This window comes from Podarcis raffonei, chromosome 6 (assembly GCF_027172205.1).
Source record: "Podarcis raffonei isolate rPodRaf1 chromosome 6, rPodRaf1.pri, whole genome shotgun sequence".
Classification (NCBI taxonomy): Eukaryota; Metazoa; Chordata; class Lepidosauria; order Squamata; family Lacertidae; genus Podarcis; species Podarcis raffonei.
The window spans coordinates 4,818,380-4,832,334 of record NC_070607.1 but is presented as its reverse complement, the minus strand read 5'-3'; the positions used below and the strand labels follow the sequence as shown (position 1 = coordinate 4,832,334).

General features: G+C 45.7%; 1 protein-coding gene across 1 annotated transcript in view; it reads right to left on the bottom strand.

Moving 5' to 3' along the window:
* Positions 1–1,216: 1,216 nt before the first annotated feature.
* Positions 1,217–13,955, bottom strand: part of BRINP2 (BMP/retinoic acid inducible neural specific 2) — an 86,412-nt gene continuing 73,673 nt past the window's right edge. The window contains exons 5-8 of the mRNA XM_053391248.1: positions 11,927–12,032; positions 10,276–10,512; positions 5,217–5,439; positions 1,217–3,651 (exon numbers count right to left, since the gene is read on the bottom strand). Of these exons, the coding sequence (XP_053247223.1) occupies positions 2,538–3,651; positions 5,217–5,439; positions 10,276–10,512; positions 11,927–12,032 (1,680 nt within the window). The 3' untranslated portion in view covers positions 1,217–2,537. The remainder of the gene's footprint in view (positions 3,652–5,216; positions 5,440–10,275; positions 10,513–11,926; positions 12,033–13,955) is intronic.

Genomic DNA, 13,955 nt, shown 5'->3' with positions numbered 1-13,955 from the left:
ATTATGTACCCCCCACTCATGGGTCACAGGCTTTCGTTTTTTCCTCCCACAAGACTCTCATTGGCTTTTCATATTAGGCCTGGAACATGCCATAAAACTGTAGCTGATCAGGTGGCTGTTAGAACATTCATTTACTTGCTTTGGCAAAATGTTACCAGATGGTTGTGGATAAATTGGCAACTCTCAATGTCACCTACTACCAGAGAGGTTGCTTTGAGGCTAAAAAAAAAAATGCCCCCTTGATCTTCTTGGTGAAATAGTGGGATACACTGTGTGAGACGATATTTATCTAGCTCCCTTATCATTATTTTTACATTTTTCACCCAGTGCCCAACATTCAGTATCAGTTCCCTGGAAAGGTAAAGTTGTGCTCCCACATTCAAATGGTGCTAGTTTACCCCAGCAACAACTTCATCTCTACTACTTTAGGGGAGAGTAAACTGACAGTTCAGAGGCGAGGTGCCTCACTGCCCAAGTTTCTGCTGGAATAAACATTTGCATGAGTGTAAATTTGCAAACACATCTACCCCATACTACATATTTATATCATATCATACTTCTCCTCGAAAGATTCCATCAACCGTGTCTCGAAGATTTTTACACATCACTTGGGAAGACAGGTGAACTAATATCAGTGTACTGGAAGAAGCAAAGATCACCAGTGTTGAAGTAATGATTCTTCAACATCAACTTCGTTGGACTGGTCATGTTATGCGGATGCCTGATGATCGTCTTCCAAAGCAACTACTCTATTCCGAACTTAAAAATGAAAAGCGTAATGCTGGTGGTCAACAAAAGAGGTTTAAAGACTGTCTCAAGGCAAATCTAAAAAGATGTAGTATAAACACTGACAACTGGGAAACACTGGCCTGCGAACGCTCTAGTTGGAGAACAGCCTTGACCAAAGGTGTCATGGGCTTTGAAGATATTTGAACTCAAGACGTGAGGGAGAAATGTGTTAAGAGGAAGGCACGCTTGGCAAATCCACACCGTGATCAACTCCCGCCCGGAAACCAATATCCCCACTGTGGAAGGACCTGTGGATCCAGAATTGGCCTCCACAGTCACTTACGGACTCATTGTTAAAACCGTGTTTATGGAAGACAATCTTACTCGGCTGCAAGTGATTGCCAAAGAAGAAGAGAAGAAGACATATTTCTTTGCACTCAGATGTCTTTGCACTTGCGCACACACACTCCAGCTATTAAAGAAGCCATTTAGTCAATTTTGATTTGTTTACTGCTTTCCCTTTTTCCCCCTCCAAAAAAACCAAACCAAACCAAAACATAACATAACATAACAATTTCTCCCTCATCCCACCCCTTACAAAATATATTAAAACAAACGCTTGGATAAGATGTGTAACTCAGCTGGAGGAGTCAACTGAAAATGAACATCCCACTCAAATTAAAAAAAAACGCAAAAGCAGAAATACTTTTTTTTTTTAAGCCAATCAGTTAAAACCAATACATAATAAATAAACGCTTGAAAGGCCAATCATCCATTGGGCTCTGAATACCCATTTAAAAACTGCCTGTGTGCCACTGGGAACACTCTTCAAAAGTGTATTTTCCCCCTGGTGAAATTAGCTTTGTGTGACAGGACCATGTGATGTGAATGGAACAGAAGAGGGTGACATGTTCCCTGGGGATGGTTGAGAGAAAGGGGCAATTTAGGCACACTTTTCATGTGCCAAACGCTACCACTCACCAGTTACTGAAAAGATCTCACCCCAAAGGGGTGGATCAGGAAACAAAGCAAAACTGTGGATCCCGGGTGGCAGCTGAAATCAGGGCTCTGCACTGTGTTCTTAAACTCATTCCTTTAAGAGGAGCAAGTTTCACTGGTGCGAGAAACGGACTTCCACTAATGTCCAAGGAAGCGTGCTTGGGGTGGCAGCTTTAGAAAGTAATGCGGAGAATGTAAAGGCGATGACATTGTTAGAAACACCCATAAAAACAATACAAAAGTAAACTGCGCCAGGGGAGGCAAGGGCCAAAGAACAGTTCTCCTAAGTGGGTGTTTTTGAAGCACTTGACAGAATCCTCGTTCAATCCTTTTGCTGCTCCTCTCTCCATGTGTTTAAGGGCTGCTGACCAGATCACAAAGGCCGTGTCTTTAGTGCCATTCCCACAAGTTCAGCCCTCGGTCATGTATCTCTCCCTCTCCCTTCTATGTCTCCATCTCCTGGTTTCTTCGTGGGCCTGTACATCTTCTTGCATGCTCCACAAATGCAGCCTGCAAGAAAAGAGAGGATGCAAGGCAGACTCCTCAGCAACTGAAGCAAGACGTTTGCAGCAGCAGCCCTGCCATTTGGTCTCTTCTTAGCTGCTGTCGTGCCAGAGATTTGTGCCGCATCTCATCCCCGGGTTTGGTGCCACAGAGTCTGCAAACGCTGGAGTCTTCCAGGCTGGCAGCTGGCTGTCTCGCCGAAGAGCACAGCTGGCATGAAAGTAAGGCCTTTGGAAGTCTCGGCTTCTCATTCCCCAGTCCTCCCCTCCGGGAGCTACAAGGACAGCCCTGCCCCACTCCCAAGGCTAGCTGCACAATTTACCAGTCTCATACTCCACTGGGTTTGGCAATTTGGCATTGAAGGCCTGCAGGGTGGACTGGATGCGACTTACCTCGTTGTTGGCCAGCTTGAGCCTGTGCCGGAGCAAGCAAGAGAAAAGATCAAGGCGGGTTTTCCCAGGTGGAGAGAGGCGGTTTACCCGGTCCCTGATCTCAATCAGTTGCAATATAGCAGAGTCTTGAGAGCCTTGAGTATACGGATAATCCAGCTGGAGGACAAGGTCCCGAATGGCATCAGACTCAAAGGGCAGGCTGTAGCCAAAAACCTGCAAGCTATTGATCCTCATGTAGCCTAGGTTCTTGGAAGAATCCATCTCCAAAGGCTCATAAAATATGGTTTCGTTTGAGCTGTCATTGAGAGACTTGATGCGACTCCTCAGGTAGACATGGACTGTCTCAAAGAAGGTCTTCCACTTGCTGCCTAAAGTGAGGGTCCAGTTTTGGCACTGGCCAGAGGCATCCACGTTAGTCCTTTCCCAGTCGGGAAAGCCAGTTTCATTGGTGGGCATGAACCAGCTCTCTGAGTGGCTGCCCCCAAATGGGTTGACATAGATTGCCATGACTGGCTCCAGGGTGCTGTTCTTGGTGAGACAGATCTGGAGGGAGAGGGCCAGCATGAGGTGGACCAAACCTGGCTTGTACTTGTTGCTCTTCAGGGTTACCAGCATCCTCTTCCTCCAGGAGGGGTCAAACCAGGTCCCCAGGCGCATGTCATTGCTGATGAAGATGGAGTGCACTTCAATGCGGCTGTCCCGCTTCTGCAAAAGGTACTTGAGCTCCAAGTCCTGCAAGTCAGTCTCCAAACCTATATAGTGCTCCAGGGACTCGGCCACCTCTGGGCGGCACAGTCCCAGGGTGAGCACATAGCCATAGTTGCAGGACCCACACTGGGTGGCGTTGTCCTCTGCACAGGCAGCACATCCTGGTCCTTCGCCCAAGGCACATGGGATAGTCCCCTGGCAGGAGGGCTGGTCATGGGGGCAGCTGCAGCTGTGGCTTTCTTCCACAAACGTTCCTGGCACAGAGGTCTCACTGCAATAGAGGAGGGACTGAGCATGGCTCCACCAGTAGGTCAAGGGCCTGGCAGAAGAAGGCACAAAGCAGATGAAAAGTTAACTTTGCATCAACACAGCAAAGACGTGTATAATTAGTCTGAACCATTTCCCATGTTTCAATCACTCCCTAAAAAAGAAAGCAAAATCCTTCTGCAGTAAACCTTAGTACTGCATAAAGTATACACACTTTCCACATAGAAAATCAGGGGGCTGGAATTCCACTTGAGAGGGATGCATGCATGTGTTCTGTAATTGTGAAACCTTCTCTGCAGGTGGTAAACTGGCAAGTTGCCAGTGACTGGTAGTGTTTGATGGAACTCAGTCACCTGAAATCCCTTTATGTAATTATGGGAGAAGCCTGCTCTAGGGATGAGAAGGACCTGGCTCCTCTTTCCCTGCCTTTCTGTGCCGCATATAGGAAAAGGGAATCAGTTGTGATCCAAAGACTCAATGATGTGTGAGCAGCGGGCTTTGAGCTAAAATGTTCGCATTGCACTTTTGCATAAATAAGAAACAATTACTCTTGTTAATTATTATTTTAGACTCACTAAGTTGGGGAGGAGGGTGCAGGGTGGGGCGGCCAGGACCCTGCCCTCCTGTTAAAAAATAAAAAAAAGCAACCCTACCATTGGCAGTTGTGGGCGGGAAATAAATGAAACTGAGGTATACGCAGCTCCTGGGTTGCATAATTCAATCCCTAGTTTGGGGGCATGTCAGGAAACAGGGGAGCTGTTGGCTCCTTCAGATGGGCAGTGATGTGTGTGTGCATGTGTATATGTGTATATCTATCTATCATCTATATCTATATCTATCTATCTATCTATCTATCATCTATCTATCTATCATCTATCTATATCTATCATCTATCTATCTATCATCTATCTATCTATCATCTATCTATCTATCATCTATCTATATCTATCTATCTATATCTATCATCTATATCTATCTATCTATCATCTATCATCTATCTATCATCTATCTATCTATCTATCTATCTATCTATCTATCTATCATCATCTATCTATCTATCTATCTATCTATCTATCTATCTATCTATCTATCTATCATCTATCATCTATCTATCCATCTATCATCTATCTATCTATCTATCTATCATCTATCTATCTATCTATCTATCTATCTATCTATCTATCTATCATCTATCTATCATCATCATCTATCATCTATCTATCATCTATCTATCTATCTATCATCTATCATCTATCTATATCTATCTATCTATCTATCTATCTATCTATCTATCTATCTATCATCTATCTATCGATCTATCATCTATCTCTATCATATGTATGTATGTATGTATGTATGTATGTATGTATGTATGTACGTACATGTATGTATACAGCTCCTTCCCAGTCTGTGTAACATGTAGAAGACTAAGCCTCTTGGGGGCTTCAGATTCCATATTAGATATTAGATCCTTCCCACTTGGACCCCAAAAGAAAACGACCACAATCCAAACAGAGTTTAGACATGCTTCAGCACACAGAACATAGCGGGCTGGAGGCACATCTATCTTTGTACTGGATTGTGCCCAAGCAAAGCTGTCCAAAAAATATACCAGACCTCTCCTTGGGAAGTCTGAAGCGAGGTTGCCTGTGGCAGCGTTTGGCCAGATTGAAAAGACGCCGGACAATCCGATGGGTCTTCTTGGAGAGCATCTTCAAGGTGCTGCCCAACTTCTGGTAGCGGTGCTGAATATCAGGATCCATTGCCCAGTACTGGGAGATGGCTGTTAAGTTCAAGAAGTGGTCCACAGGGAACTTCTTCACCAGGGACTGTAGTTCCTCTGCCAAGACAGAACAGGATGTCAGCAGGAAGGAGAGCACTGGAAAGCAACACTCAACACCTGGAAAGTCACCACTCCTTTAAGAAGGTAGAGGACCAAGTGGTAAATTTTGACCTGGACTGTATCGCTTTGGGGCTCCTCCAAGGGAAAAAAAATCCCTGGCACATCGAGTAACAATGGAAATAGGGCAGTTTTATCATTTGATTCCAGGAGGTTGTGGACTCTCCTTCCTCGGAGGTTTTTAAGCAGAGGTTGGATGGCCATCTGTCATGGATGCTTTAGCTGAGATTCCTACATTGCAGGGGCTTGGACTAGATGACCATTGGGGTACCTTCCAACTCCACAATTCTATGGTTCTATGAGTCACCTAGAACTCTAATCCTTCTCTCCCTTTTCACAACAAACAGGTTGCAGACTGGGCTACAGCACAGCCCTCCTCTCCCTATCCATGCTTCTTCTATGCAGAGACTCTTCCATGCCACACTTTGTGACATACCCATAGTGCACTCTCTCAGCAGAAGCAAAAAGGGGCTGCAGGTGGTGCCCTGGGGAGAGTAAGCTCTTAGATCATTGGTTCTCAACCTATGGGTCCCCAGATGTTATTGGACTACAACTCCCATCATCCCTGAGCTCTGGCCTCACTAGCTAGGGGTGATGGGAGTTGTAGTTCAACAACATCTGGGGACCCACAGGTTGAGAAAGGCTGCCTTAGATGCTCCAAGAAAAAGATGCAGAAGGCGCTTGAGGGTGTGTGAACGACCTGGCTATACCCTAGGGGACAAATGCAAAAATAGAGGGCTGCACCAGCATCAGCCTAGACTGCAACTGGCAAAACCCGGTAGGTGTGAATGCAGTTACTTGTTGTTTCCCAGTACATTTTGGTATCTGTTATTCAGAGGCAAATTATGCAGCAGTGATATATATATATTCCCTGCTAACACTCCATTTGGGGAAGGACTGTGTCTTTAAACCACTATCTCACAGTGGGGATGATAGAAGTGAATGCAAGGTTGTTTCCCATTAATTGCTATTTCAGAATATTTCGTATTTTGAAATACTTGGGGAGGGGCAAATGATTAAATTATATAGCAAGTATAGAACAGAGTGAGTAGCTCAGTCTGTAGAGAAGGAGACCCTTACCTTAGGGCTGTGGGTTCAAGCCCCACTTGGAGCAAAAGAAAATTCCTACATTGCAAAGGATGGAATTAGATAAACCCTCATGGTCTCTTCCAATTCTATGATTCTAGGAAAACCATTGCATTTCTTTACAATTGCTGCTCCTGTTCTGTAGAGCAACATTCCTTGTCAAGACACAACAGACACCTACTTTCCGGAAACAACTGAAGAAATTTTTGCCCCAACAGACTTGCCCAGTTGGGTGAATGGGCATCTTTTTTTTGTTTCTCTGTGTGTGTGTGTGTCCGTCCGTCCGTCCCCCAATATACTGTATCTGCTGATTTCTGTTTTGTTTTCAACTGTTTTTTCAGCTCTTTGGATTGTATCTTGTATGCATAGGCTCAGAAGCTGCCTGCACGTGATACACCGCATCCAACGCCACCTATAAGCTGGGCTCTGCGCATGGAGACCAGCAGAGGAGACAGGAAGGGACTGCAGGCAAACACGTTGGGAGGCAGGAGCTACAGGCTGCCTCTGCTTGCGAAGCCTTGACTTATTTTGCCTCTCCACAGTCCCCATGTGCACAGGATGGCAGCGTTAATCTCTATCCATACAGCCGTGGTGAAATAACTGCTGGCTTACAACAGATTTATTAAATCTGACATCCCATATTAGATTGCAGGAAAGGAAGAATATATATATCACACCATCACCTTGACATTCTTTGGAAATTCAGACAGTATTGGGAAATAAATTATTGGAAAAACAATTTTTGTCGGATTAACGTTATTGAAGATGAATCCAATATTTTGTCTCATTTTTGGAACTGGGATGTCCGCATGCTTTTTATAAACTCCGTAAGTATCCTGTATTTGAGGCTATTGTATTGACTAACTTTGTTTTTAGATTAACCCATATTTACAGTGAATAAAAATGCCATCAGCCCATCCCAAATATGTGCAACTGAACTGAATATATTCTTTTTCCTCCTCTGTTATCCTTCCATCCACCTCGCTTTGCAACTCCCTCCTGTGTTGAATTTAAGACTGTAAGCTCCTTGGGGCAGGTCCTGTTTTCCCCAACCCCCAACCCCTGCCGCTGTTGCTCTGTAAAGCACCTCACACAATGATGGCACCATATAAATAATAGAAAACTAAGATACCATTTTAAAAACAAAAGTTCAATTTTTTAAAAAAGATACAGTTCAATTTTTTTTAAAGAATTCAGCCCAGCCCCACTCATAGCCCAAATTAATTTCCAAAAAATTGTGAGGAATATGTTAATAACCAGTGCCTTTTGCAAGGCTCCACTCTTCCGTGATGGAGGGTCGTCCACTGTCTCCCTGTATGAGTTACTGTACTCCTCTTATCTCTTTCCAATCAACCTCTGTTTGTGGAAAGGAATGGCAAGTTCTGTTAACTTTCAGATTTTCATTTCAGCCCACAGGATAGCATGGGAGGGCAAATTTGGGTGCAAATTTCTGAGGGGGCGCAATCAGGTGCTCCCTCATTGAGGCCAGAGCTGCAGGAAGCAAGCTCTGCCCAGGCCGGGCCTTTGGGGTTGGGGTGGCGCTGCCTCCTCCTCATGGCCAGGGACTGGGCCAGACCCTGGGACTGCTGGGAGGGAGGGAGGGGAGGTTGCCACTGCTGCCCACTGAAGAGGAAGGTTGGAAAGCACTGCCAGAGCCATGTGCATTGCCCAGAGTGCCTCACTGCAAAGGCAGGAGGGCAAGGCAACACAGTGGTGTTCCTGTGCCTTATCTCTGCTCCCAGGTTGGGATGAGTTAGCAAGGAGACTCCCTTGATTAGACACAGGCTGAAGGGACCAACCATTGCCCGGTCCATTGGAGGCGACGCAACACTTGCCCCGCCCCGGGTGCCGGTAACCCATGCTATGCCACTTATTTCAGCCCCATAGTACATACTCAGTAATTAGAAGAACAAGGATTGCTACTTTAGAATTCACAGTTTCCAAGAAAACGTTAGCCTTGCAAAAGCAGAGATTGCAGCCTCTACTCCTCCTTGCCAGCACTGGCTGGCAGGACCTCCCCATTTTGTTTCCCCAGCTATCACTAAGAATTTGGCTTCTGTTGGGTTTCTTTCTTACTTTCTTTTCATTTTTTATAGCTTTGCTGTCATCTGTCAGGCCTCAAAATCCTGCAAGCCCTGAAGGAGCAAATAGAATTCTTTTAGAACAGAGGGAAGTGGAACTCTGCTCCAGCTATTGCTAATTAGCTCCACTTTTACTGCCTCTCTCCTGCCTTTACCTGATGACTGTTCCATCACTTTCTTGGGAGCTGCAGAAGTCTTGCATTCACTCACTACAACCAGTGCCTTCCCCTGCCTTCTGTCCTCCACCTCTCCACCCTCCCAGGATCCTTTGTGGTGGGGGTGAAGAAGGGCTTCCTCGGTGCCCCCTCCATATCTCCCACCAAAATAAGGGCTGAAAACTTCTCAGCCTCAAAAAGCCTGCTGAAAAGCACACAAAAAAGACGTTTGTGCTCCACACAAAGTGATAGCAGATTTGTCAGGAAAAACTGGAGAAAGCCCAATGAGTAACAGCAGCTGGAGGCACAGTCACCATCTTTCTCCAATTTGCTCACCTAAGAGCCTAACAGGTGACATGAGAGCTATGAAAGGACCGGGGGTGGGGGGTGGGACTAAAAATCCAACAGAATAGCTTCAAACATTCAGCAGTAGCTGCAGGAACAAAGGGGTCCTGTCAGCCAATAGTGTTTCCCCCACAGATTTTCTTCATGATTTCAACTACCTTTAAAGCACTTTTTTTTACTGAAAATTCTATCAGCAGATGAGTCGTCGTCTTCTTCTTCTTCTTCAGCTATTATTAAAATAATTGCTTTGCATGTGTATTTATCTATTTATTTGCCTTGATAAGGTTCATACTTATCTTCTGATCAATTTGTTTTTTGTTTTATAATACACTGATTTAGTGGTTATATGTTTAAGCTGTTCTCAGCAGCTGTTACTTGTAGTATGATCATGAACATTTTGTTTTTCCTAACTGACCATGCTGGAAATATGCAGAACTAACCTGGAAACAGGAAAAGATCTATTTGTACTGAACACATTGATGACACATTTGAATTAGCCCCATGACTCTAAAAAAAATGCTGTATCTACCTTCTTCTAACATAAAAGTTTAGGAAAAGCCACTGCTGCTAATCTACTTAAGGAAGCCCTCAGAGCCCCAGAACTGCCACTCTCCCTCAGGTTCAGCTGGTTGACCTCCAGATGTCAATAACCATCAATGGTCAAGCACTTCCTAGCTGGCTCTTTTTACAAACTATAGGTTCTGGTTTCCAACTGAGTTTAAAGGAGGTTCCCAAAATTGCTTCCAGTTCCTCCTGCTGTCTTTCTCCCTTTCCAGACATTTATCTTCATGCTTAGCTCCATCACCACACACTCAGCCAATCTTTGCCTCCCCACATTTTGCTAGTCTTCTCTGGTTCACTGAGTAAATTTGTGTGCCCTTCTTGTGGTTGTTGCAGTGGCTGGCATCTCACAAGACCTGCCTTCACTGCTTCCTTCATCTTCCGGCTCATCTGCATTCTCTGCCAGGCTGTTCACAAGAGAGGTGCAACAGTGAATGGCTCCTTGGCTCAGCCACCTGCCATCATCCTTCCTTGCTGAGTCAACTGGATGTGGGCAATCATCCACCCATCGTCCCGTTGCCCATGAGACCCACGTTTCCCAAACTCACCTGATTCCCGAAACTGTTGGTTGTGGTTCTCCCAAACTCCCTGGATCTGAAAAAGGCTCTGTTCCATAGCCTGGATGTCAGCCTCGGGGCAGTTGCATTGTGGGAAACCGAACCCACAGTAACACCAGCAGTCATTCTCTCGGCATATCAGCTCCCCCTCTGAATTGCAGGTGATGTAGCTTAAGGCAGCAGCCACAAAGCGTTCACACAAGTACTCAGGCAGCAGGGCTTGCAGGCCTGCGAAAAGTAGGCAGAGAAATTACAGGCCTCAGCTCAGCCATAGCTGCATCAAGGAGAAACAGGTAGTATGGAAACATAGGAGCCACCTCCTAGGGGCCGAGGGGGTGTTGGCCCCCCAATAAAATATTTGAAGGGCCCCCCAAAGGTGATGGGCATTGCCATTCAAATGATATGCTTGCACTGCATCATGTGATTGATTACGTGGGGTGGGGCTTAGCTGGGCCCCCACAGTATTTTATTAAAGTTGGCACCCCGTATGGAAACCGGAGAGCTACACTCACTTCCCTAGCAGATTTTTCCGACCTACCCACCCTATGGAACAATGGCTTCTTTCATGATATCTGCCCTTTAGATGTTGCAAAAGAACCTAACTCCACTGATTTGTGAGTTTTATCTGTTTGTGCATATACTAAAAAGTCCCACACCTGTACACGCTTAAAGTGAGTTGGCTGGAGACTGAGGACAAGCCCTGGTGATTGTGCACATATCAAAAGACAATGAACCAAGGGAGGACTCTGACTTCCACAGCAGAGCAGCAGATGGTCCCAGGGGCAGGCAAGCTCCAGCTTCTCTGGCTAAATGGACCTCAGGGAGAAGTCCTGGGCATGGCCTCTGTCTGAATATGCTATCTTCAGCAAGAGTAGACAAAACTAGCCCAGTTGCCTGATGGAATATTGCATGGGCAATATACAAAATTTACTGGAGGCAACACATATTAACAAAACGATGCACTTCATGTCTTTGGTCCATGATTCTATAGCATCCATTAGTGTGTTTGTTTGTTTTTAAAAAGCACCGAATGGATGATATTCCAAACTTCTTGTTGATTCTTATTGATGATGGATTTTCTCCACATCTTCATAAAAATATGCATAATCTTCAGCATTTAACCCCTATTTACCCCTGTAACATACAGAAGCACTGTGTGTTCTTCAATGAAAGAACACACACATTCAAATAACTTTGTTTCTGCGTATGTGGTGCAGTCATATGACTCACCCGGGTGGTTAGCAGGCCTGCAAGAGTTTGCATGATCCAGCTCTTGACTTAAAGGAGCATCTTCTGATTGATTTTGAGTGTGATCAGAGCTGAAGGTAGGTTACAGATATAAATGAAGGGATCCCTATACAGAATCTGCCTTGGGCCAGGTAACAGTTCCAGCCACAGCAGCTGGGCTTAAGCCTTCAACTCAGGGTGCAGAGTGATCTAACTCAGTTCCCGTTCTGAGGCCTTCTGCCATAGAAAGGAGGTGAAGACTGTGAGCCAGGAGCAAGCAACACACCAAGACAAATGCATTTCAGCTTAGGATTGCTATTTCCACCTTGTGAGCAAGTTAGAAGATGAGTCCAGTTAGTGTCCAGTGGATAATGTGGATGCAATTCCAGGCAGGTGGAAGGAGAAAAATCCTTACCGAGAAGTTGAACTTTGTTCTCAGGGCTCTGGACAAGAACAGAGCTCACAGAATCCAGGTTGTCATAGTTACTGCAGCCTAGTGGCCCCGTTCTGGTTTCAGTGACCTAAGCAATGGAAGAGTGCAGCTTTACCATAAACAACTGAAATGCAAAGACAAAAGGACCTTTGCCCATCCTTAACATACCTGCTCTGAACATTAGATTGAATTGTGTGCATATGTTTTGATGACAGAATTTGGTGCTAATAACGCCAAGGTTGCAGGTTCGATACCCATATGGGACAGCTGCAAAGTCCCTTCTAACTGGAAAGTAGAGCCCTTTCCCAATGTTCTCTTCGACCTTCACCCTCCCAAAAGGCTGGTTTTCTCCCAGTGGAGAAATACCCCATGTATTTTCTCTTGAAGGTAGGAATGCACCTGGGTTGGGGGTGTCAATTTTGACTGGAAAAATGTCTGGCAGGAAAAGGTTTCAAGATCCTCTATTGCTCTGCTCACATTCACACCACCCCCTCCACACAACCGCATTGCATTTGTTTTGGTCCTTAAACAAAAACCCTCCATTCAAGTGCTCCAAGAAAGTTTGCGTGTGTGTGTTTTAACTATGAGCATTAGTGTGATTTCAGCCTAGGCACCTCACATTTTAGTAGTCATCTCTAAAGCCACAAACAATGGGGTGAACAGACAGGCAGAGACAGAAACACGTTCCAAGAAGGCGAAAGTGTGTATCTCCACGTGCACAAGACTTAAGCTCCAGATGGAGGGAAATCATGCAATCTTTAGAAGCTTAGCCAGCGATATTTTGAAACTACTATTTAGGCTGGCTTGCCGGGAGCTGGGGTTAAGCCAGGCATAATTGCTTGTATACATTGATTTGCATTTTTGTATGGTTTGAGTTTTGTATGGTTTGAGCCATTTTGCACGCAGAAGTAGTCCTACGACAAAGCATGGAAGCAGATTTTGTGTGCCGTTAAGGCCAGCAGAGAGAGAGACAGAGATATGTGCCACTGGGCCCAATCCACCAGGATTGTCTCCTGTGCACGTCTCATCAAAATGAATGGGAGAAGCACAGGAAGAGTGTGGATTCTTGCACAGCTCATGTTTGTTTCAATTGAGCCTCGCAGGCAAAACATTGCTGGTGGATGGGACCCATGTTCAACTAGCGGGGGAGGGGGGAGGGACGTTTGGATTTTCTACACTGGACATTGAAACCTCATGAGCTGGCCCTGTTTACACTGAATTACCCTCACTCAACATCCTCAAACTGTGGGTGGGTGTATAAACACAGAAATCCAACCAAAGTGACATTAAATGCGACAAAACAGAGAGAGAGAGAGAGAGAACGCTTTGAAACAGTAAAACTTGAGCCAAGCACTCCAGGCTTATGAGAATGCAAGAGGCCACTTTGCTTCTAAAAAGGAGGAATAATTGTGCAGTAATTGGCCTGCTGATGGAGAACAGCCCTGCCTCTAGCCACCGCCCCCCCATGAAAGCTCACCATCATTAGCATGGCCGATTTCCCACAAATAGCACAAAGGCGCCAATTGTGGTCTGACTCCCTGCTTGCTGCCCCTCCTGTTTCCTTGGCGGGGGGGTGGGGGGTGGGAGCGGAATGGGAGAGGAGAAGGCTGACTAAAGCGATAGGTTTATAATTGCAGAGCTGGGTAGCAGATCTCAGGGATGGCAGCCTTGCTTAAGCAACCTGCAAATTAAAATCCAGGCATATGCGATGGGGTGGGTGGGCAGGCAGGAAGGTAGGCAGGGGGAGAGTGGCTAAGGGGGGGGGGGACAAAAGCAGAGTTGTTGCACAAAATGAAATGGAACAGGAAAACAAGCGTCTTTTCTGGTGCTGAGTCTGACTGTTGCAGTACATTGTTGGAGGGAGCTGGGGGATTGGAATCCTGCATCCCCCCCCCAAAGGAAAAGAAAATCAGTTAGTGGGACTGGGAAAGGGATTTCTTGACTTTGGCTCTGGGGTGCAGTCTTGGGTGAGGCAGGGTCAAACAACTGCTGACCCCTGCCCTTTGGGCTC